General features: G+C 42.4%; 2 protein-coding genes across 3 annotated transcripts in view; both read left to right on the top strand.

Annotated features, from left to right (window-relative positions):
- LOC138981680 (SAFB-like transcription modulator) overlaps nt 1-26,604 on the top strand; it is a 114,048-nt gene that overhangs the window by 49,182 nt on the left and 38,262 nt on the right. The gene's annotated exons all lie outside the window — the stretch shown is intronic.
- On the top strand, nt 8,808-11,826 carry LOC138981681 (uncharacterized). The gene is made up of 3 exons (XM_070354683.1): nt 8,808-9,332; nt 9,931-10,134; nt 10,998-11,826. Exons 1-3 carry the CDS (start codon nt 9,275-9,277, stop codon nt 11,399-11,401), a joined length of 666 nt encoding a protein of 221 aa, XP_070210784.1. The 5' UTR covers nt 8,808-9,274; the 3' UTR covers nt 11,402-11,826.

Below are 26,604 nucleotides of genomic sequence, written 5' to 3'. Positions count from 1 at the left end.
AACGCCAAAAGAGAAGCACCGCATTGTGACACTTGTTTATTTTATATTTCAGTGGATATGGTGCAACGTTGGGGTTACGGTAACAGTTCTGCTTGGTCATTGAGTTCAGGCGCACGAGGACACTTGGCTCAGTTCTTATCACCTCAGGCCAAAAAGGTGGACAGCAACCGTCTGTACAGACAACGACTCAAGCTCAGCCCGGAGCGCTACAGACAGTATCGCGATAAACAGAACCAGTACTGGCGAAACTGGAGAATCAGGCAACAGCAGAAAAAACCGTGATGGCATTGGTGACTGCAGTTTCTCCTTACTTCTTTGCCAGAATCGTGAACTGTTTGAAAAAAAAGGAGCGAAGAGGGCATGTTGTTGTCAGGTGATGGTTACCTCTGAGCTGACCTAGATGTTGTGTCTGAATTATGAACCAAACGTTATTTATGAATCATGCTGACAGTCATATCGTAAGCTTTCTTCTTGTTTGTTGCTTGCATACTGGCTATTCAGCGCTTTGGTGGACTTTTTTTTAAAGTAATTTTAAAAAATCAAAACATATATAGTGCTTAAGAAGAAAAGTTGTTCATGACAGTTGGTACTATCTTCTGTTAAAATGAGTTTTTCTAGCTTTTGCGCTTTGAACCTTGTACAGGTACATTTTCACAGATCAATGGAAAAAAAACCAAGTCAAATTTATACCTCAAAAGAGCCCCACGGTTAAGGTCACATTTTAATATATATATTTGTTTGAACTCTCGGGCTTCTTATAACTGTCGCCCTCAAAGGACAGACAGAACCAGATCGAGGAATACAGCGAAGCAGAACTTAATAGGTGTGAAAAACGGCCAACCAGCACACCTGACTAGCTAGAGAGGTCAATGTGGCGCGTCTCTGAGGCTTCTCCGGGGTTGGAATTTACTCTTTTTTTGTTTGTAGTATCACAAAATTTAGCAGGGTACAGCAAAAACGATTAAGAGTACCACTTAAACCTTTTTAAACACAAGATAGTACTAATCGTCCTGAACAACTTTCTTAAACACAATATATACAGCAAGTTGAACTCAAGACCCGAATTACTAAGCAATTAGGTTACTGTCGATTAACGATGGGAAATCAATCCGGTAACGCACAAACAGACCTTTAAGCTTTGCTGAGGTGTAAAACAAGTCAGTAAGCACAGTTATTCTTTTGGTTTCCAGTGACCACACGGGGCCATTACTGCAGTCAACGACACCCTTGGCCAGAAACAGAATACGCACCACATATCTGGGAAACGGAAAAAGCCAAGAGTGCACAAAGAAAAAGGAGATGGAGAGAGAAGCTGAAACAAAATCCGGAACAATACAGACAATATTTGTTAAGGCAGCGGTATTACCAGCGAAAGCACTTTGAAAAGAAGAAAATACAAGACTCTGCCACTGAGTGAATGTATAAAAGTAATCAAACAGCTTGATTAGATTTAGAGCAACATTTGGCATTGCATTCTCAATTTCTGAGCACCCAGCACTGTCCTTGTCATTCGTACGCTGTACAGTATATTACCATACGATAGCGGTATTGATGAACATCAATATTCGGTAACACTGGCAGCCGCAGGAAATACTATTTAGGTAAATCGGGTGGGTTTTTTTTTCTTTCCTCTTTTCCCTTTTTATTTCAAACGAGTTATTGTACTTTCGGTATCATTGTCATTATCACAAAATGAAAGACGTACATACACACCATAACGGATGACATTTGCAGTGGTATAGTATACGGCATACAGTAATGTAGCAGTGTTTTCATGTATTTTCAGTTGCGTCGGGAGGGTTCGGATGGCCACCAACAAGTAGCGTTGGTCTTTGGGGACTGCAGTCATCACTGGCACCAAGAATTGGAAATACAAACACAGAAAGTAGTCGACGATATCGGGAAATATTGAAACAAAACCCTGATCTGTATCAGTTGTACAAGGAGAAACAAACACTCCTCCGACGGAAGGCCCGAGCTAGACAGAAACAGAGTACAACAATTTTCAGACAAGGACACGAAAACATTTAACGTGCTGTAAGGCTATATGCTAAGTGCTAGCCCCGACAACAGACTGTCATCGACCCGATGACGATTTGGGTCGACAGAGCAACGATTATGATGATCGTGGTTGGCCCTATGGAGGGCCAACACAGATCTTTGACGATGCCGATGATCGGCACATCGTGGTTGGCCCGCTGATGGGCTCGCCGCTGATGGGCCAACCTTGAAGTCAGACGATCATCGGCACATCGTGGTTCTCCCCCGATGGGCCAACCTTGACGCCAGACGATGACGTAAAAAGAGTCACGCCGAGACAAGAAAAATCTGGGTCCAGACGATCATCGGCACATCGTCGTCTGCCCGCCGATGGGCCAACCTTGACGCCAGACAATGACATAAAAAGAGTCACGCCTGGACAAAAAGAATCTTTCTCGGTACCGAAGACCTTTACAAGTGACGTAATTCTCATGAGTCGATGGGCGCATCTGCAGGGGCATGACCTCATGTTCTTGCCACCTCATAACTTCGGACAATTTCTATTTTTGGTGGTGTGTGGTGCCGAAGTTTGTGTTTTTTGGTCAATCATACTTGTTATTGAAGATACGATTTATAAAAAAAAAGTGCGATTCGCACAGGTAAAAAAAATTTAAAAACTCTTCTGTGAAACAGACTTTAGCTGCTTGTGTGGCATCAGTGGCTGATCGGCACATCATCGATCATTGTCGGGATTTTAGAACATATCACGTCATTCGTCGGCAGAAGATCGGCACATCATCGAGAGAGAGAGGCGCTGGCAAAAGCATAATACGTCATTCATCGGCAGAGAAGCGGCGGAACACCGATCATGGTCGGGCTTTTTGAACATATCACGTCATTCGTCGGCAGAGAGTCGGGGGAAGATCGGCAACGACACGATGCCAACGTTGGCCCACCCCAGATACGATGAGCAGTAATGGAAGGGCGCTGGTTCTGAGCGACGCTTAGTTCTCGAGATAGGTGTGACCACATGACGTAATTTATACTTTCGTCATCGAAGATCTTTCGTATTTCAATCGATGTCATTTCCCAGTTGTGTGTTCTGCGGTCGTTTTGACTGACTTGAAAAGTTGAGAAAACCAATGACATTTCATTTTTGCGAAGCAACTGAATATGAAAAGAAAAGAAAGCTTGCAGAAGTATGTTTGGGTCCTGCAAGACTTTATGACCAACGACTTGTCCCTTGGAAGAAAATGAAGATGTCTGCTTTGAAGGTAGTGAGATTTTACAGCGCACACGGTAAATTGCAAGTCGTATTGGACAAGAATGTTGTTAATATGTTATTCTTCTTTCTTCGAAGTACCATAGATTTGTTCTTGGCCATATTTTTGAGCTGTGCATTGTTATATTATGGGAAAAATACGTTTGAACGCAAATTCGCAAAGAAATGTTGATCATTTGCTCCGGAACTGCAACGTCGATTTACCAAAACAAAAAATTCTGGCTCAATATGCGGGAACATGCTGTTAGTGTCATATTTTTTAAATGGGTGTGGAAGAACTGCTCTTAATTACCATAGCACTCCGGCCCTGTTCTTTTTTTCGTCACACCCAAAACTGTTATTTGTTTTGGGCGACGCAGCATTACAGGCCGCCTCGGCGTCGAGGCGGCTGTCTAGGTTGGCCACAGGCGGAAGGTATCGTTCACTGGACCACTACTTTCATATATAGACGCTGTGGTTGGCCCAACGTTGGGCCAACCACATCATGCTGTCGGGGAGGCTACATTTGGCGTTTTCTATTTTTACCCAGCTCCCACGTCGCCCCAAAAACATTACTTTTGATATCCTCGGGTTAATCTGAAAGAGCACAGTACTGTGATTTTGAGGGTCAGTGAAGTGTGTGTGTGTGTACGTGTGTGCTGACAATTTAAGTTATTTAGGGGAGGTAGTATGGGTGCCAGGAATTTTATTCCTTTTAACAGCGGAAGGAGACTGCATCGTTATTTTGATGCATGGATTTTGTTCGGGAAATCTGTGTTCCTGCTAAACTAAGGTGTTTTTTTTTACAAAGTGTGTAAGATGTTTTAATTTGTATCAGTTCGGGTTCTTTGCATTTACTTACATATTAATAAGTCAAAAAGTTGTTTGTTTTTGTAACAAGGTGAAATTTTGTTTGTTTGTTATTTGTATTTTGTAAAAGGTCTTTTCTTATTTTATTGTATTTCATAATAGTTACGCCAGTTTACACAGTAAATTGGAAACAAAGTTAACGTTGTGTCTGTTTGGTTCTACCTGTTTCATCTGCGTTCCTACTCATCTTTAACTGTATGTGTATGTGTGTGTGTGTGTGATGAATATTTCGGGATTCAAATTATGTAGCATATAAAATCAAATGTATGTGGGAAGGTGTGTATGTGCGCACACATAGTGAAAAAAAAGGCAAGAAATAGAGCCATTAATTATACGCACACCTCTAGAAACACATCTTGAAGTAGCTCGTTGAAGAACACCTCTGATCTTCGCTACCCTCAACTGTAACAAGTATCCAATTATTCAAGGCGAGAGCTTCGTGTTAGTTTGCATGGATAGTGGGGCCATGGCAAATCGGGTTGTCGAAGATCATGGGTTCGACTCATACGAGGTTGGGTCAAAAGAGAAATCTAGGTATAAAATCTCACCGAGTCGACTTTTTTAGTACATGTATACGACCTTGGTCGCACAATCGTATAATAATGCGCAGCATTCAGTGAGACTTTTGTGCACGTCTCCATTCCACTGACGCAAGCAAGCAAACATTCATGAAGGCGGAAGCTCCAGAAATGAACGAAGAGCAAACGGGCATAACATTTATAGTCCGTTTTATTGCACTACATGTACTGTAATAATCTGACAGACACATTATAATAACAACACTTTATTGCCCATTAGAATGTATACATTAACATGGAAATTTTTCTTTGATGCACCCAACCTGCCTGTAAACGATTATAACCCACACATTTAATACGAATTATTAGGACATCCAATACGACAAAAACACATAAGTTCTTATACAATAACAAGCACACCTATTACCACTAACCCTAACTTAGTGTGCTATTATCTCATATCATTATAAAGTTACAAATAAAATGTAAACAATACCTGTTGTTACTGCCTGGCTGATGGGCGATTTTCGCTTATCCTATCGCTTTGGTATTATAGTCTCTTACATGTATATATAGCCGAAATGTTGACCCCCTCCAAAAAATACCCATAGTGAGTGAGAAATAAAAGATTAAAAATACGCCCAATGGCCATGTGTGATGTTGCGGTTCGACCTACAAAGGTCTTCGAGATACAGATGCGAGATGCAGATGCGCTCGCCTAAAAATCTAAGCTTAAAACCGGACCTCCTCTACAAAACTTTCCCTACTGTGGTTCCACAGCCTTTATCAGCTAAGCTCGAAAGTTCAAGCTGGCGCCATCACCAACCTGTGCCTGCGGTCAAGAGGACCAAACAGCGGAACACATCTTACAGCGATGTCCCTTACTAGATGAGGAACGAAAAGAAGTGTGGCCGTCACCAACTCCCTTGCAGACCAAACTATACGGCAGTCGACAGGAGTTGGAGAAAACGACAACATTTATCACCAGTGCTGGACTGATTGTGTAACCTCTGCGAACGCCAAGAAGAAAGAAGAAGATCAGCTAAGCTGTCAACACAAGCGGTGGTTTGTTAAGTGGAGTGAATTAGGCCTTTATAGTAGTGGGGGGGGGGGGGGGGGGGGTAGACAGCTGGCTGCCGACTGCTAGAGGAGACCTGAAATGGGCTAGGGACCGGGTTGGGTCGTCTTGGGTCAGTGCTGAAATGGTTACTTTATGGTCTGTTGGCCGAAAGGACACCGGGGCTTCATATTTTTGTATGCATGTATTTGTGTTTCCAAGGCCTGAGGCTTTCGCTGTGACCCTGGGATCTTTAGCGTGCGCATGCGTGCACACGGGGGTGTTCGGACACCGAGGAGAGTGCACAAAGTTGACTCTGGGACACACATCCCGCGTCGAACTTGGGGGTTGAACCCACGCTGATAGTAACAACCGGTTTTAAAGCCAGCGCCTCTACCGACAGGGCAAACTCCCCACCCAATATGTTGGGGTCAAGAAGTTCCATGGAGGGCGAGGGGTATGGAGTAACAGAGTGATTTGCTCAGAACATTCCCGCCCAAGCAGAACCGCGCTAGGGGTGTGCATTACCGTGAAGCTGCCAGTCGGTGCTACCAAATGTCGTCTGTGTCTACCACTCTGTGGTGACCTAATGTGGGTCTATGTAAGCAGATGTCAGCGCAAGCAATCTGATGCAGAGTCAGGAGGCGGTTTGGTACAAGAGAAGAGAAGTCCGCGATAGCATGGGCGCGCTAGATAAACAAACAGTCTTAGCACTACTATAAACGCCTAATTGACTCTGCTGAACAAACCACCCCCAGCATAAGGTTTTGTGTTGACAGCTTAGCTGATAAAGACTGTGGAACCACAGTAGGGAAAGTTTTGTAGAGGAGGTCGGGCTTTAAGATATTTTGCTTTTGTTTTTCCTGTCACCTTGGTATTATAAACTTTTACACATTACCACTAGCCGAATTTATTACCAGAAAAATCAACAACAGCTTACGGGATTTTGTTTGTGTGTGTGTTTTCTCCAGGACGATATAACTTTGAAAGCCGTGGATGGCCTTTAACAAACTGCTACGCACCCCAACTCCACTCCGGCTTCACGGAACAGGAGGGACCTCGGTCTGTCACAGATAAAAATCGACGATACAAACAGCGACTAAGACAAGACCCCGTTCGATACAGAAAGTACTTGGAGAAACAGAAGAAGTATTATTGGAATCAAAAAGCCAGGCAAACGCAAGAGAGGCGTTGACTGTGTGTGTGCTTGTCGGTGAGATCAGTTGACCACTGTGTGTTCATGGTAATGCCATTACATTTTGCTTAAGAAAGACAGTGTATGTCTGGGAAAACGTTCGCTGACATGCAGTCCATTGAATTCTTCAACTTATGACTATTTTTGGGTCAGAAAATTCAAATGTGTTATTGTTCAAGTTCAGTGCTTACTCCTGATGGAGGCCGAAGTGCAGTGTGAAGTCTCAGAAGAGCTGCGTGCAAACTGAATCTTGTGTGGGGGGTTGGTGGGTGATTGTGTGATTGTATCATCGAGCGCATGATGCAGTGGTTGTTACATCCAGCTTATCCTTTTCAAATTCCACCATCTTGCATTGCGTCACTGTGCTGTAACGATTGATGTGAAGTTGTGGTTGGTGTGTCTTGTGGCTCTTTATGTTTCGTATGGATGGGACTCAACATTGATACTGGATGTGTTGATTGGAATAGTTTTGCAAGGTATGTGTTTGAGTGAGGAGGAATATTAGAGTTTGAAGCAGTTGTGCGACACGGGGGCCATATAATTGTCACCGAGTGCCAATTTACTTTACCCTTTCTCACCGAGCACAAACACTCAAAGCAACTGACACAAGTTATATTACCAGGTTCTTTTATTCCATAAGATGAAAAGGGGAATGTGTGGGATAACGGGGGTTTACTTTCAAATACAAAACTTTCAGTGTATTACAACAGGACTAAACAACTCCAAAAACAACGCTCTCAATTCTTCACTCTAAAACTATATTCTAAATTCTCCCTCTAAAGCTACACTTTAAAAACACACTAAATCCTTCCTCCAAACTACACTCTAAAACTCTACTCAACTACCACAAACTAACTCTCTGAACAACAAAACACATCATTCCTATCAAATAACATACCTACAATACCGTTCTCTCAAACGGTTTTCTAAAGCATTCAATAAACAAAAGTTTTCCCAAACATTCAACTCACAAAACAGTCTTCATGAACATTCAAATAAATCCTCCCCCAAACAGCATACTCTTCTTCTCACTGCTTACCCATTTACAGAAAGAAAATTATATTAACCTACCAGCAAAAGAATTCCTCACATCCCAAAGGATTTCAGCCTGTGACCAAACATGTCACACCGGGCGTCCAGAAAACACACGCACAAAAATATACGTTGTCTTTCTTCAGAATTCTAAGCAGAAATAAAGTCTCAGTAGGACCCAAGGCCCAATTTCCCGCGTGCCTGCGTCACAAGGTTAACACACTTCGACTCGAGGGGTGTCGAGTACCTTATTTTCTCTACTTGGTGTTAACATCACCTTCAACTATTCAAAATTACATCGCGGCGGAGAGAAAAAAAGAGATGGAATAAAGTCACCTGTCAATTGTTTCTTGTTCACAAAAACATTAATCACAATTTTACTCCAAAGACTTATACCAAAAAAACAATCGTTTTACCTATGCAAATTTAAGAATCAGCTCTTCCATTAGACCATTCCAATAAATACAAGACACAGTCTCGGAAACCTTAGTGGATCCCCGATGGTACAGGGGTACCCGAGTTCACAAGTTTAAACGGATGTACACAAGTGCATGTGCACCGTAACTGTCGTCGGTCACAAGCTCACATCACTAATAATGGAATTTGGAGTAGGCTTGACTTGGAGGCTTCAGTGGTACAATTCTTTGACGTCATGTATAAATGTAAGCTAGACCGGATTGGTTTATTCAGTTTCGAAAATAACAGTGCCTTTACTGACGGGAATGCCTGCAACATCTGTCTGTTAGTCTGTTCGTTTCTCAGTGGGTCATTTGATTTGCCCATGCATATCTGTGTGTTACCTGTAGACTTGGAATAGGAACTTCTGTCAGCCTCTTTTGCATCAGTGATTGGCAATATTTCAGTTCAGCAAGATTTCTTGGTTTTGTTTTGCAGTGTTTTCATGGGTGGGTCAGACTCGGTGCCGGCAGAGCTCTTGGACACATCCCCACACAGCTTCATTCGCACTGCCAAATCCTGCATATGTGCAGCTATTGAAACAAAAGGCTGTCGAAAGCAACCGCCGCTATCGAGAGAGACTAAAACAGAATCCCGAGCAGTACAGAAAATACCTTGAGAAACAACTGCAGTATGTGAAGAAGTACCGGTCGAAGAGAAAGGACCAGGAAGAAAAGCCATGAAGCAGGAGATACTCAGGATTTTGAGCAGTGTAGAACATACCTTGAGAGACTGTTGCAGTATGTCAAAAAGCGAAGGAATGAAAAGAAATTCGATCGTTGAAACGAAACCCTGAGCAGTGCTGAAAACACTTTTAGTTTGAAATACAAGTACAGTGTGTGAAGAAGTACCGGTCGACGAAAAAGGAACAGAGAAGAATTACGCGAAGAAGGAATTATTTACAAATGAGACCGTGGACAGAATTTGTGTATCTGAATGAAAAGCATGACAATACAAGACAAGGTATGTTAGTTCGCTGGATAGCTGAACGGAGACTATTTTACGTTCATGGTGTACAGATGCACGCTTTACGTTGTTGTTTGTAATAATAATGCATCTGCATTACGGCCTTCTGTAGTTGCAGTTTATACACCCCCCCCCCCCCCCCTCTGTCTGTCTCTCTGTCTGTCTGTCTCTCTCTCTCTCTTTCTCGCATAGATGTTTCCCACTTTACTGGCCTGCCAACCATTTACATTAACTACATTGTGCAAATGTCAGTGTTATCTCGGTTGGAGGCTGCTCAGTAGGCATCACTTTGTCGAATCTCACGATCACAGTGGACATTTAGGTGTTGTTATTTCATCACAATTCAATTGTATACTCTTTTTGTACGAAATGTGTGTTCTTTCACTTATGTACGGAGAACACATCTTTAAAGTACATGTAGTACAACTGAAAAGGATATGATAAGTAATTAAGATGATACATATCCTTTATCTTAAGTAGATTTTATCATTTAAACTTGGTGCTAGAAGCTCAGAAACTTTTTCAGACAAGAGTTCTGTATCCCGCATACATAGAGGCAAGGTCTGCTTACAGAGACAACTTGTTTTATTTCCAGTGTCCGCAGGCGGATTTGGGCAGGTGAACGAAGAGGCTTATGCGAGTGAGGGAAGCTGGCTCGATCAAACCAGAGAGAAAAAAAGATTACACATGCGAAAGAAACGGAAGCAGCTGAAGCAAAACCCTCAACTGCTTCACCTTTATCGCCAGAGACAGCGGGAGTATGACAGAAGATACCGCGACAAGCAGAGACAGCGACGAGGTGACAGAGGGACATTTTAACTGATCAATTTCACGATGTGAGGGCGAAGGCGACAGTGGAGGTTCCGGTGATAAAAGTAATTAATGATAGGCCTTCTATACTACCATCGAAATCGCAAACCATCGTTCTCAGGGAACCCATTTATTCACAGTGATGAGGGAGATGTTGTGTACGTAGTTGACATTGAGCTGGCAAAAAAAAAAAGGAATCAGTTCGATAGAGAAGAGACTAAAACAGACAGGTTTAAGGTTTACTTCACCGAGTCTGTTGGTGACTGAATTGCTTAATTCGGACCGGAATTCGGAATGCACAGGCAGATATTTGAAGTATGCTAATTTGACTGCGTGTAAAAAAAATAAGGGTTCTTGTTGGATGTATCAAGGCCATATGTGTCTTCTGCCACCTCGTTGCATTTTGTTCATCACACCCTCCCCCCATTCCCTCCATATGATTTGTTTGCTGTTTATGTTGCCACTTTACTGCCTGTTTTAGAAAACATGTATGAGCTAGACTTTACACTTTTGAAAACATCGGCCGTAAATTTAAGGGCATTAACCATCACCATCCATCCACATCCTATTCGTAACTAAACAGCCCCTTGTTTAAGACTCAGCTGTAGCACACAGATACAAGCCTCCGTCCATGAAATAAATTCTAGCACTTCGGACAGGAGCTGTCATAAGACGAAAAACGATTTACCTTGGGCACTTAGAGTTAGCATCCAAGCAGTCGCATTGTTTCAAACTCAGCTGTTACAACATTGTAGTCTAACAGTTGAATCCTGTGCTCTGTAGAAAAAAATCGAAGGGAAAAAAAGCCAGGCACCATCAGACTGACGGAGCTTCTGTTTTGTGTAATTGCAGTGTCGGAGGTGGAAGCAGTTTACAAACAAATGTTTCAACCTTGGACATTTGACAGGAGTCAGCCATCGAGGGGCAGTTACTTATCGTCGGGATGGAACGCCTCGACCCACTGTCTGAACCAAAGGCCTGCGCGGCCGATTTTTGACGCGAGAATGTCGGACTGCAGAGGCGTTCTTCACCCCAGAATGTCAGCTGAAGTTTTCGGCGTGGGGGAGAAGCCAGAAGACTGGGAGACGATGTCATTACGACAGAGAAAAGTGGTCACCACGCGACTGTGGCGAGAGAAAATGAAGCAGAACCCCCTGCAGTATCAAGCCTATCGCCAGAAGCAACGGCAGTACGTCAATAAATACCGAGCCAAGAGGAGAAGCCAGCTGCATGGATTTGAAAACGCAAGGACATAAGCAAGGGAAAAAGAGAGAAAACATTGAAGGAAGACTAACATCATGTATGCACTTGTTTTGGTCAGTGTTTTGTTGACCGTGGGCTACTGAAAGATGGTTATCACAATTCTGCCCATCATTGAGACATTGTTTTTGACGTCGTCTGTTATTGAAACAAAATGACTCCGTTTGTTGCAATATGCTGTTCTTCGGAAGTACGCGGTTAACTTGTTCTTGGGCATCCTCATGTCTGTAACTCGCGGCTTTTGTGAACGAGAATGCAAAAGCCAGTTGTTTTGTAACACACTCATTATTCACACCACATAGACCAAACTCTTCTCTGCATGGTTAATAATTATTCCGAACTGTAAGTACATCTTGCAAAATCTTATATCTTAGCAAAAGGAGAAAAACAGAATCGCTGAAAGACTTGTTGCTGTCTTGTTTTTGCAGTATACAAAGGGGGGCGTCTCCACAGCGGTGTCAGGTTTCTGTGGACGACTGACAGCGGCATGACACATCCTTGGATGAATCGGCAAGACCAGTACGCAGTCCGGACCAGCCCCAGCACTGCCACTGCAAAAACAGAGCAAGGTGACAAAGCCGAAACTAGTGGTCAAGACTCACCGCCAGTCTCTTTCCAGCAGCGTCAAGGTGGAGACTTCAAGCCTTGGGATGTTTATACAAATGAAGAACTCTTATTCCCAGGCCGCGGTTATCGGCGTATAATACCACCGGGTGCCAATTTAAATACGGAGAAGAGTCGGAGACGAAGAGCAAGGCTGAAGCAAAGCCCCCATCGGCTTGAACATTACAGAGAAAAACAACGTCAGTACAATAAGAGATATCAGGACAAGTTGAAGCAGAAACACAGAGATTCAACAGAGACACACGTCAAGAAAAGCTCGGACGAAAACACAGAGAATTGAACTGACACACATCAAGAAAAGCTCGAACAGAAACAGAGACACTTGAACTCACTGAAACGCGTCAGAAAAAGTTTGGACAGCGACTTAGAGAATAGTACTGACACACATAAAAAAAAAAAACTACATGAACAGATACACAATTACTTAAACTAGCTGACACACATCAAGAAAAGCAAAGACAGAATCACGGAAAATTGAACTAACCAACACACATCTTTTTATTATTATTATTACTTATTATTTTATTTTTATTATTATTATTACTGACTTAATCAAGGCAACTGTCCTCACTGGTTGGTGCGCTTAAAAGATCCCTGGAATAAAAGATAAAGTAGATAGTGTACCTATGAAAATGAAAACTAGGGTGGGTTGTTAGGCAAGTTGCTGCTTTTCGCGATTCGCCCTAGAGTCCAGTTCGGGGCCGTGGGGCTTACCTACCACCCAGTGATACCAACCGCAGCCACTGGGCCCCGACAAGACGCGTCGAACGACATAGAGCAAGAGTAGGAGATTAATGTTTAATTTCTAATAAATCTATACTACACATTTCTTGTGGATGGGGAGGGAGAGGGCAGTGGTTTTTGAACAGGGGTGTTTATGAGCTCTATGATGGTCCTGAAGGGGGTTGTGTGGCAATGACAGCCTCTTGGGGGATGTTGTTCCAGAGGCAGATAGCTGACCGGAAGTACACAGTTCTTTCGATGTCAGTCCGTGAGAGGGGATAGTGAGCCCCCTGGTGGATTTTGTGACTGTTGTCAGTGTGCCTTCCCCTGCAGCTACCTCGACCAGTCCACTCATGATTTTATAGATGGTGTTGGCCTTGGCAGCGGTGCGCTGTTGTTTAAGGGGTCCGGCCCTAGCCTTAAGACGAGTTCCATCGCGCTGCTGGTGGGTTGGTGCGCCGCTGAGTCATCTCTATTTAGCTTCTAGCGTTCTCCCATTATTGACAGATGCTCAGTTTGAAGTCAGGACATTGTTTTGGGTTTTGATCATAAAATGATTGTGACTGGGAAGGAGGGTATTGGGGCGAAGGAAGTGGTCGTACAAAGTGCAATCCTGTGTATTTTTGCGAGAAAGGTGCAAATGTGAATGTTTTTTTGCAGTGAATTGCTACATACGAGTTATAAGCCGGTTTTGTTTTTAGGTCAGGAAAATGGGCATCATTGACCTGATATGTGTTGAAGACATGCTTTGATTTGTCACAATTTACTGTGAACGATACTAAATGTTAAATGTGACCGTAGTTCAAGTCGTGTTTATTATTTATACTGACACAGTGTAAAAGGTTGGTTGTTTTTAACCGTCATGATTGTTCAAGCATCATTTCAATTGTTTTAATTCCCCCCGCGGATTAGGGGGAAGAATTTACCCGATGCTCCCCAGCATGTCGTAAGAGGCGACTAACGGATTCTGTTTCTCCTTTTACCCTTGTTAAGTGTTTCTTGTATAGAATATAGTCAATGTTTGTAAAGATTTTAGTCAAGCAGTATGTAAGAAATGTTAAGTCCTTTGTACTGGAAACTTGCATTCTCCCAGTAAGGTAATATATTGTATTATGTTGCAAGCCCCTGGAGCAATTTTTTGATTAGTGCTTTTGTGAACAAGAAACAATTAACAAGTGGCTCTATCCCATCTACCCCCCTTTCCCCGTCGCGATATAACCTTCGTGGTTGAAAACGATGTTAAACACCAAATAAAGAAAGAAAGAATTGTTTTAATGTTATGTTGATGTTTCAACATTAAAATGTGTCATGGTTGATTGTATTGTTTCTGTGGCTTCGAGATAGCATGAGGCTTGTGTTATTCTTTAGTTCATTTTTCTGACTGTCTGATTGCTGTGTATACTGAGAAAGGAAACAACTTGTATAGCCTTATTGGTTAAAGAGACGTTAATCAATCAATCAATCAATGACGCTTATATCGCGCATATTCCGTGGGTACAGTTCTAGGCGCTCTGCAGTGATGCCGTGTGAGATGAAATTTTATACGGCCAGTAGATTGCAGCCATTTCGGCGCATATTTACCTTTCACGGCCTATTATTCCAAGTCACACGGGTATAGGTAGACAATTATTAACTGTGCCTAAGCAATTTTGCCAGGAAAGACCCTTTTGTCAATCGTGGGATCTTTAACGTGCACACCCAATGTAGTGTACACGGGGGTTGGGTTCGGACACCGAAGAGAGTCTGCACACAAAGTTGACTCTGAAATAAATTTCCGCCGAACCTGGGATCGAACTCACGCTGACAGCGGCCAACTGAATACAAATCCAGCGCGCTACCAACTGAGCTATATCCCCGCCCCAAAAGCAACAACTAACCCTCTCTCTCTCTCTGTACTCGCATTCAGTTTATGGGACACGCTAACTGCGTCTTTCTCACGCTGAAGAATTCACGCAGGTGATGATGTTACGGGAGGTTTATTGTTGTATACCCTGTGCCGTGACCATGACGCTGACCCTGGTGAAAACTACAAAAAGTAATTTAGAATACTAGAATAACTAAGATGAAACATCAAAGCACATTCTCATAAACGCATAACTTCAAACATGTTAATCACCTCTTTAAATGGCGAGACGGCGTCAAAGAAAGCACAAATCATTAAAGCATAATTATTACATTGACGTGACGCAGATTCCGGCTTAAGTAATAACTCATAACATTTAAATAACAGAATTACTCACTGAATAAACAAAATAGGCAGCGAAATTAAGCGATATCGTCCAAAGTCTCAAATAGTCAAATCCGGTCAGACCACCCCGAATTCGTGCATAAATTATCAAAGTAAACTAGCTTAACCAACGTATATTTCCCTTTCGGCATTACAAGTTAACTGCGAATTTAAAATCGATAAAAAATGTCAATATTACCCTACAAATTAAATACTCGTCAAATCAAACTTGAAATTTCATCATCTACAGTTATTCAGGCATGAAAATTCTCCGTATTTTCCGTATTTTTGAAAAAAATAATCCGTATTTTTTTTTTTTTTTAGTATATTTTTCCAATCGAGCGCAAAAAAAAAAATTTGTTTTAGAAAAAGAAGTAGATTTGCACTGAAACAGATTGCTTTATTTTGCACCCACTGACATTTTTTTTTCCCGGGGCAGCATGCCCCTGGACCCCCCCCCCCCCCCCTAGTAGTCTGAAAGTGATATAAAATTCTATATATATATATTTCATGACAATACCAGCTTGTTGTAATCCCTTTTTAATGCCTGAAAAAGAAGTAGATTTGCTCTCAAATGAGCACCAGATTGCTTCATTTTGTATGTATTTTGGGGCCATGTTTGAATCCAATTTTAAGGCTCAGATAGCCCCAGATTGCACCAAATTGCACCCTTGAAAAAAAAAATTCCGGGGGGGCATGCCCCCGGACCCCCCTAGAAGTCTTGGCGCTTCGCGCCTGCGAAGTTTGGCGCTTCGAATTTTTTTTTCGGTATTTTTTTTTTTCAGTTTTCATGCCTGTTATTATTGCGGACAATTTATTCGCTCAAACAAAACAAGCCAATAATCAGCAGAAAACGCATTAACAACGTCCAAAAATATTGAAGAAAAATGTCTCGACAATGCGGTAAATCCGAGCACAAAGTTGCAAACGGTGCAATATAATAGGCATATTTCGGTAAACAATAAGGCAATCATAATGCAAACAATCAACAGATAAATCAACATACCTGTACTGCGCATTGTCCCATTAAAGAAACTAACTTCAGACCATAAACTTCACTGAAGTGTAAAAAAAAAAAAGAAAAAAAGATAGGCTTCCTTGAACCTTAAGCCTACTGCCTCCGACGGTTGCCAGTGGAAAAATGACCTTCAATCGCTATTCAGTTCCCGCACACCCTTTTCTGAAAAGTGCTCAATACAAAAACACAACTGAATTCTTTGGCCAAGCAACACAAGCACGAAATCAGCGCACACTTCGTTACAAAAACTCCCGCCGATACCGGTGAAAGAGTGAAGCTTTGGCCAACACGACAAACAAGAAGGAATAACAGAGGGGTCAACACACATTGAAGAAAGAGAGAGAGAAGGAAGGAGGGAAAGAGAGAGAGAGGGGGAAGGAGGGAGAGAGGGAAGGAGAGAGAGATAGGGAAAGAGAAAGGGAAGGAGAGGAGAAAGAGAAAGGAGATAGAGACAGAGAGATATGGAGGAAAAGAAAGAAAGATAAAGAGATAGAAGTTGAGACCTAAAAGAGCAAGAGCAGAAAGAAAGTAAAGAATGAAGAGCTATGGAAAAGAACAGTAAAAAGAATAAATAAGGGAAGAACGTAGCAAAAAAAGGAAACAGTATAAGAGAGAAGAAGCTAGAGCAGGCAAAAAGAGTTTGCAAATAAGAAAGAAGAAAGTGCTCAAGACAACAGGCCTCAGAGGGAATGGCCATGCACTGCCAATCCAAAAGAGGCCTACAGAAGGTGAAGAACGAAAGAAGGGAAGGAACAGAAGAGGGTAAGTACAGAAGGGCTGAAGAAGGAACTCTCTCTCTCTCTCTCTCTCTCTCTCTCTCTCTCTCTCTCTCTCTCTCTCTCTCTCTCTCTCTCTCTCTCTCTCTCTCTCTGTGCGACGATGCATTTTTTGGTGTTTGTGTTTTTTTACTGTCTTGAGGAAAGTGCGGTTTTTCTGCGCTTTACATTGTTTGACCAAAAATAGTCGACATTTAGTCAACATTGAATGCATATATGTGAAATCCTATTCCTAACATAATGATAGAACAATAAACTAACCACAAGACCACATTAACTTTGTAACAATACAATCTATGCAGAAAACAAGCCCGTCCATTTTGCATGCAGACATGGACAAAATTACTTCCAAGCGCAACCGAGAATAGACAAAACAAGTCGCATCGAAACATTAATCAATTTGGCGGACTGAAACTAAAAGATTGAAACCAAGACTAGTAAGGTCTGGCTAACCATAGACCGATACAGGTTGGGCTGCAAAGCATGCAAAGATGGTGTTTTAATTGGCATAAAACTGGTTTTCTTTCATTCTGAGCACATTTTCATCGTAAATTGAACATAGTTATATATTTTTGGATTCAGGTATGATAAAGAATACATTGCAATGGTGTGTTTTATAAAAGATCTTTTACTGCAGTTTTAATTTTAACGAATTTCAAATCAATTTTTAAACTATGGAGCTAAACATCATAGTCTGGACCACATCAAATATTGTTTGACAAAAGGTTCTACTAATTTGATTATAAAACTACTGTCAACACAGTGCCGCTCCAACTTTCTTTTCACGGACGGATATGACATCAACGACATTAATCGAGAAAAAGGGTCGGGATATTATCAGGAATAACTGGCATGTCAAGTTTTACAAACATTTCTGTCCGGTAGTTTTGCGTGAATTGTTCTGTTACTCGTTCCCCTCACACACACATACAAACACACCATCACCTCATCTCGATTCAGAGTCTAGCGCAATGCATTTTGTCAACATTGACTAATCGTAGAAAGAAAACAATGTTATAACTGACATTTCTGATAACTCACACGTTTAGAGGATCGACATGTATATTACTTTAGGCACACATCTGTTGGTGCCTTGAGGGTTAGTGTGTTTTGCTTTTAATTTGCTGTTAATAAGCAGTTTCCTATCAAGCACTCCATGCTAAAATCCATGCATTGTACACAGTCAACGTAGCTGCTAGCAGCAAGCTAGTGATCATGAGCCTTTTAGAAGGCTTAACATATAGGCTATATTAATGGTTACAGTGACTTACAGAAGACAACATTATATAGGCTTTCATGGCAACAGCATTTTAGAGAGTCTTTCCGGAGACTGAGGGGATTTTTCTTTGTGTTTTTCAGTGTTCATGCGCGCAGAAAATTATGGCCGGGGTACACGAGGTGTCATCGGGGTTTTGACACCAGAAAACCCCACGAGCACCGAGCGAGTTCGCCGTCACAGACAACGTGTTCGCCAAAACCCTTACCTTCACCGGCTAAGCCTGGAAAAACAGGCAGAATATAACAGAAGACACAAAGCTAAACTCAAGGAACGCGAAGAGCAGTATGGCTTTTGATGTGGTGGTCGGTCCAGCTTATCTTTGTTATTTATGTTGGCATCGTCTTTGTTTGAAACAAGCGAGATAAGCCAGGGAAGAAGAAGAAGAAGGAAAACAAAGGAAGGAAAAAGACAAGGTTGGTAAACTGTGGAGTCACGGTTTTTATCTTCTGATTTCAGCCCGGAATCGTGCAGAAGTTGTCTCTCTTGGGCACGTCCCTTCTGCGTCCTCTGCCTACTCTGCAGCGGAGAGCACTCAAAAGGAGAAAGTCCGAGAGAGCGTGCGACGATTCAGAGAACGCCTGAAGCAAGACCCACAGCGTCGCGAGCTTTACAAGCAGAAACAGAAAGCATACGATCGCAAATATTACCACAAGAGGCGCAGTCAAGACTTCTGGAAGTGGAGCTGAGTTGTGGATCATTGCGGGACTTAAAGGTTGATGCCAAATATGAATGCTAGAAAACTGGCGCACATACCGAGCCGGCTGGTGGGAAAATTATGTACTGGACTGAACTGGAATTTGGAAGGATACATTTTGAAGGCAAACCATCCGACCTGGGTTTGTTCACTTAGTAAATGTAGTAAACTGACATCAAACACACGCCAGAAACAACTTAGTAGATGTAGTAAACTGACATCAAACACACGCCAAAAACAACTTAGTAAATGTAGTAAACTGACATCAAACACACGCCAGAAACAACTTAGTAAATGTAGTAAACTGTCATCAAACACACGCCAAAAACAACTTAGTAAATGTAGTAAACTGACATCAAACACACGCCAGAAACAACTTAGTAAATGTAGTAAACTGTCATCAAACACACGCCAGAAACAACTTAGTTAATGTAGTAAACTGACATCAAACACACACCAGAAACAACTTAGTTAATGTAGTAAACTGACATCAAACACACGCCAGAAACAACTTAGTTAATGTAGTAAACTGACATCAAACACACACCAGAAACAACTTAGTTAATGTAGTAAACTGACATCAAACACACACCAGAAACAACTTAGTTAATGTAGTAAACTGACATCAAACACACGCCAGAAACAACTTAGTTAATGTAGTAAACTGACATCAAACACACACCAGAAACAACTTAGTTAATGTAGTAAACTGACATCAAACACACACCAGAAACAACTTAGTTAATGTAGTAAACTGACATCAAACACACACCAGAAACAACTTAGTTAATGTAGTAAACTGACATCAAACACACACCAGAAACAACTTAGTTAATGTAGTAAACTGACATCAAACACACACCAGAAACAACTTAGTTAATGTAGTAAACTGACATCAAACACACCAGAAACAAATGATGGGATTACAAATTCAGACAAATTCCCAATTACGAAAAGAGGACAATAAAAAGTGCAGCGAATGCAAAAAATAAGAAGATAGACTAAAGACTAAAATGTAGAAAAGCAAAAACCAGAAAGCTGTCTTTGGGCCCTTTTTACATTTAACTTGACTAAATGTTGTATTTTCGCCTTACGCGACTTGTTTACATTTAGTCAAGTTTTGACTAAATGTTTTAACATAGAGGGGGAATCGAGACGAGGGTCGTGGTGTGTGTGTCTGTGCGTGTGTGTGTGTAGAGCGATTCAGACCAAACTACTGGACCGATCTTTATGAAATTTGACATGAGAGTTCCTGGGAATGATATCCCCGGACGTTTTTTCCTTTTTTTCGATAAATGTCTTTGATGACGTCATATCCGGCTTTTTGTGAAAGTTGAGGCGGCACGGTCACACCCTCATTTTTCAATCAAATTGATTGAAATTTTGGCTATGCAATCTTCGACGAAAGCCGGACTTCGGTATTGCATTTGAGCTTGGTGGCTTAAAAATTAATTAATGATTTTGGTCATTAAAAATCTGAAAATTGTTAAAAAAAAAATTATAAAACGATCCAAATTTACCTTCATCTTATTCTTCATCATTTTCTGCTTCCAAAAACATATAAATATGTTACATTTGAATTAAAAACAAGCTCTGAAAATTAAAAATATAAAAATTATGATCAAAATTAAATTTTTGAAATCAATTTAAAAACACTTTCATCTTATTCCTTGTCGGTTCCTGATTCCAAAAACATATAGATATGATATGTTTGGATTTAAAACACGCTCAGAAACTTAAAACGAAGAGAGGTACAGTAAAGCGTGCTATGAAGCACAGCGCAACCGCTACCGCGCCAAACAGGCTCGTCACTTTCACTGCCTTTTGCACTAGCGGCGGACTACGTTCAGTTTCATTCTGTGAGTTCCACAGCTTGACTAAATGTAGTAATTTCGCCTTACGCGACTTGTTTTTTTTTAAATATAGTCTTGCTGTGTTTTCAAACGTGATTTTTGTAACGGTTCAATTACCGAAGTTATATTATTTGTCATGTAACTCGAAGACTTATGTTGTCATCTGTGCTGTTGAAAACACTACCAATAAAGAGAGGACCATGATTTGGTTTATTCTTGTTGTCTCCGAACTACATTTTCCTCTTCCTTTCCTACCTTACCAATGGAAAAATCTCTCTCTCCCTCCCTCTCTCTCTCTCTCTCTCTCTCTCTCTCTCTCTCTCTCTCTCTCTCTCTCTCTCTCTCTGTGCAGTTTGTTGTTGTTACTGTTGATGTCTATGCAGTTTGTTGTTGCTACTGTTGATGTCTATGCAGTACTAGCTTTTACGATATCTTTGTTTTCTGTATCTTAGACGTTGTAAATAAAATCCATCAATCATCCTTGTTAAAACAAAGGCTAGTTCGTTGATATGTCAAGTTGAGCTTCTTTTGAACACGAAGATCCCTAGTAACAAAATGTGCACGGGAACAACAGTTAACAGCATGGAACAACAACGACTATACACGCTTGTAGGAAAAAGAAGATGGTTGCAAATTATCCAAGAACATAATGTATACCAACGACGGGCGCAGTGGCCTAGTGGATAAGACATCGGCCTCCTAATCGGAAGGTTGTGAGTTCAAATCCCGCCCGCGGCCGCCTGGTGTGTTAAGGGTGAAAAATGTTCCGATCTCCCAGGTCAACTTATGTGCAGACCTGCTAGTGCCTTCCCCCTTCGTGTGTACACACAAGCACAAGACCAAGTGCGCACGGAAAAGATCCTGCAATCCATGTCAGAGTTTGGTGGGTTATGGAAACACGAAAGTACCCACCATGCTTCCCCCGAAATCGGCGAATGCTGCCTTCAAGGGGTTAAAACGGTCATACACGTTAAAATCCACTCGTGCAAAAACATGAGGGAACGTGGGAGTTTCAGCCCATGAACGAAGAAGAAGAGTATACCAACATTGCCAAAATAATTTGGACTGTTGAATGTTGAGAAAATAAACAAGCAGAGTGAATACAGCGCTTGCCTCTCAACACTAGAGGTCCCAGGTTTGATCCCCTCCAGGGGCGAATGCAAAAACCAATTTTTTCCGAGTGCTGTCCTGTCCACCCATTTTGAAATGGGTACCTGATCTTCTGCAGGGTCGGGGGAGGTAATGGTAGCGAGGGAGAGGAGTTGTCACCGCCCTCATAAAGCTGACCCGTGACAGGATAACAGTCAAATTCCTAACCTATGACTGTCTTAAAGGGGAATTGCATTGTTTAGAAGGGATGATTAACAGTCATTGTAACAAGGGCATGAATCTTCAAGGAAAGACTTGCCGGACATTCTCTCGACATGTCAGAAACTGGCCTAGTGTGGTGAGTTTATTTATCCATGGGTGCAACGGCAGCCGGTTTTTGGTTTCATCGGCTGCCGATGTTTTTGTTCCAGGAGAGGGTTTTTTTTTGGCATTTTAAATACTAAAAAAGCTGGACCCCAACTTTTGCCGGTTTTTGGAATTTTTCAGGTTGCACCCATGTTTATCAGAAGCTCGGTCTAATTTTTCTCGAATAACACATGATTTACAGTATAACCAAGCCATACACAAATGAAGGAGAACAGTGACACCTGGGATGCATGTGGCTTTTTACAGAAGCCAGAAATCTGGCAATGTAATGAGCGCTCATTCCAGCAGACGTTTGTTGGAAGAAAGTTCAGGCATGAACAAAGGAAGAGAAATAGCTGTACTAGTTTTAAGATTATGGAGATGCCCAGGCAGAGTTTTGATACCCCACATGCACCCATGTGTCACGCACTTTAGCCGCTGAGACTCATGCACTTTAGCCACCATGACTCAGTACAACACGGACGGCTGACATGCCTTTTGTTCTTGCTCTTCGTGCAGTCACGTGTAGCTGGACGAGTCGGCAAGAGGGTGGCGGGGTAAGAGTGGGCAGAGGCAGTGAGGCGTGGTTCCAGAGAGAGAAACAACGGGAGAGTGTGAGGCGTCACAGGGCGCGCGTCGAACAGAACCCTTTCCTGGACCAGCTGTACAAACAGCGCCAGCGTCTCTACCACCTGAGAGACAAAAGGCAAGGAAGAAAGAAATGGCCGCAGGGAAGCCAGATGGACCTCCTACATAGAAATGGCATGAGTAAACCTGGGTGGACCGAGGGTTGTGTCACTGCGCCGTAGTGTTGAAAAGAAAAGAATGGCCACAGTGACGTCAGGTCGACTAACTTGATAGACAATGACACGATGAATGGAACTGACTGTTTGTCACTTTGTCTACGTGTTGGAAGATATGACTGCAGGATGGTGACATTGACGGTCGGCCATCTAGAGAATGGCACGCATAATGCTGGGTGAACTTGGCTGTTGTGTCACTATGCCTGATTGTCGGTGAGCAATAAAGGAATGGCTTCAGTGGCGCTAAATGGACCACCCAGAGAATGGCAAGAGACATTCTGGATAAACTGATCATGTCGTATGAACAGACTTGTCAGTAAGACTCCAGAGGCTAAATAACGAAAGTCTTGGTGGGAGAAAGAACTTTACCGGAGGCTTAGAGACCAATAGGTGGCAGAATCAATACTTGGTTAATTGACTGCTTTGGGGACCCAAGCAACACACATCTCCGACAACAGCAACCAGAATAATGATGTGTGGGATTGCTGTTCTAATGAGTCAGAAAATTAGACACGTCTGTGCTTGGCAGTTGTGTTCGATGGACTTAAAGGCCGAGGGTCGGGTATAAAAGCAGAGCGGCGCGTGGCACTTCAGTCTAATGTCCAGCCCTTTTCAGGAAACGAGCTCTCACTTGAAATATTATTTTCAAAAATACTCTGTCTATACCAAACTCAAAAGCACCATTTTTGTCAAGCAAACATTTGAAGGTGTACACCACACATGCACCCCAAAAAGTGTTTATAATAACCGCTGGATAACGTACTTTCAGAAAAAAAATTCACTCGCCAAATTTGAATTCAAAATCAAACGGCTGTCAGTCGTGGTGGACTGGGCGGAGCTAAAGACACGAGAAAGATAATGTCCACGCACCGCTCATTCCTTTTCGGCAACACACACCCGCCACATAACGTTTACCAGATGTTGCCTGACCCCAAAGTTCCGGTCACTCCGCGCTATTGCAGCTGCCATGGATGCTACATGACACCACTGGCTAATCTGCCTGAGAGTGAAACACTTTCAATAATCGTTCTGTAATTAATAAATCGTTTCAAAGATAGTCTGCACTTTACGAATGTTAGTTTGGTATTTATTACTTTTTTTTTAAAGTGAAACATATTCAACCGAAAAAAAAGTTTTCTTCTTGGGCTGAAAAGGGAAGCTGAAGTTATTTGGTGGATGAATACGATCGTGAGTTAGGTACCAATGTCTTGAATTTATGGCAGACTTTTCCAGATGAAATAATTGTATACGCGTTGCTTGATGTTTCCGGTAGAACACCGCGTATCACAGTCATGCACGTTGGAACCAGGCACTCATGACACATGAAAGACACTTTCTTCACTTTTTCACACACTAATACACCATTCTTCAGGCGACTCTGCAGCAAATGTCGTAATCCCTGTCTGTCACAGATATCATATTCATCAACATCCAGCAATAGTGATGCTCTGCTATCTAATTAAACATTTATTAGTCACAAAACTGTTCTCCTCCGGACACGACGCGAGACCATGCCTTGACTGACTAACTGATGCAAGTTTTCCCACCAAATTTCTCCTCTTCCCGCAAATTTTGGTAACCTAGTTAGTCTTAGACAAAACCAAACATGTGGGCTCGGGGAGCGAAATGCACGCTCACAGTGCCGTTATGTATCTGGATTTACTGGTCAACCTGAAGCCAACGGTCACATGCGTAATTAACAACCGCAAACTATATCTTTTGTTCAAAATTTAAGGCAATGGTCAATATATTTTCTTTAGAGAATGCAGTCGGTTTGTGTAACAAGGGTTCCACTGTTCCAAAAGCCGGCTAGACTGACCTACTGTCTTGAAAACGGTACCGACCTTGATACCTTGGGAACTGTAAAACCAAGACACAGAGCTACATAGTGGCGCCAATGTCTTGGGTGAAACATTCAAACATGCATGTACAGAAAGCAGTGACACATTTAACTCTGTAGATGGTCCCTCAAGTTCTTGGCATCCGATTGTTGGTGCGAGTTTCCACTCAGGTTCTGCACCAAGAGAGAGGGTATTTCTACTCTCCAGTCTACAACACGAAGTCAGGTTGACCGGTTGCGTTAGTGCATGGCACTGCATAACTTTCACCATGTGCTCAGTTGTATTGCACAAGTGTACAAATGCGCGCGCGCATGCGACGGCGTGTGCGTGTGTGTGTATGTGTGTGCGTGTAATCTGCATTCAGAGGATTTATTGCTAGTGTGAATAAATTATTGCAACTAATAATGCTTCCAAATAACCGTCAGAAAAAAAGGTGAATATGTACCACACACACACACACACATAACGGGACTTTACAGACTGAGGTTCACAAGAAAGGCACACACACCAAGGCGAGGTATGCAGTCTGCTGTTGGCTTGTTTAATCAAGTGGAATGCCTTGGCTACTGCATCCACGGGACTCGGTAACTTGAGACCTGTCGGTCACTGAAAATAGGCTCTGCCTATACCCATGGGTATTCTGGCCTGTTGGACCTCGGCCTTAAAGGCCTGTCCAGACACTCCAGGCTGACCCTGTCCACATTTGACTTATGCTCAAAACGGTCCCGCGGGGCACGCCGCGGCGGGCTATGATCGCGAAGCGTTATCTGCAGACAGAATAGAGCGTGTTCTAATTTCTCTGACACAGAAATAGAACGACGGAAATTTGACCAATCAGAGAAAACCAGAGCGATGACGTCAACCGTCAGATCGAGTTGGATTGTGGGTAGACTCTAAGTATCTCTTCGACACAGATCGGCGAACTTATCGATCTATACAGAAGCCACGAATCCCTGTGGAATACATTTTCCAAGTTATACAAAAACAGGGACGCAAAGTTCGCGGCGTGGCAGTCGATGCAACTGTCACTGTTTTGTATGTACACAGCCATCTTTGCAAATTACCGCTAGCGTGTTGACCTTCCTGTCAGGTGACCTTGACGCTTCCGCTCCACTGATACCGTGTTGTGAAAAAAGTCGTCGATGTGTGGCCACTCGGCAAAATCCCGCGCGACGCACAAAACGGCCTGCGGCGCACACACCGTAAAATGGCGTCCAAGTCTGGTCTGGCCTTTAAGAAAGCTAGAGAGAGAGGTCATGGTAACACTAAAAGATTACAGCACAATTTGCATGGAAGATGCGGAACAAAAAGGATGACTGTGGTCATTCTGAAAGACCATGCTCCTGATAGGCTCTGTGAAAATGATGCGAGGCTATCAAAACAGCTCGACGACTGAGACGAATTTTCACAGAAGACACTGTAAGGGGAAAGCAACAGAAAGTATTCTACAACAATGAACCAGCGTCAGTTGTCCTGGGATAGCCTATAAACATGGATTTTAGCCTTCTTTTTCTCTTTTCAATTCCAAGAACTTTGAAACGAATCAGCAGACAGACATCAAAACATTGTGTACATTGCCTTATGAGTATGAGTGTGAACTGTTAATGACATCCCAGAACAGCCCCTAATATGGACCACTTTTTGTTTATTGCTGATAACTAGCTTGTTTTCTTGCGAAGAAGTTTCATTTTGTGGTTGGTAGTCCTTCTCTCTTAGTTTAACCGTTAGGCCTTCTTCTTCTTCTTCTTCTGCGTTCGATGTTTATTATCGTGGGAGCGTAGACAGCCGATTTTCTCCCCACGCCAAGTTGGCTGCTGTCTTCCGTCTTCGGTGGTTGAGGTTCTTACTCAGGGTTGCCTCCTCCCCAAGAGTAGCTGCCTTGCTGGGCTGTCGAGTCCACTCTACC

The sequence above is a fragment of the Littorina saxatilis genome, linkage group LG12 (genome assembly GCF_037325665.1).
Source record: "Littorina saxatilis isolate snail1 linkage group LG12, US_GU_Lsax_2.0, whole genome shotgun sequence".
NCBI lineage: Eukaryota > Metazoa > Mollusca > Gastropoda > Littorinimorpha > Littorinidae > Littorina > Littorina saxatilis.
The sequence above is the reverse complement of the archived record's forward strand: the minus strand, read 5'-3'. Positions and strand labels throughout refer to the sequence as shown.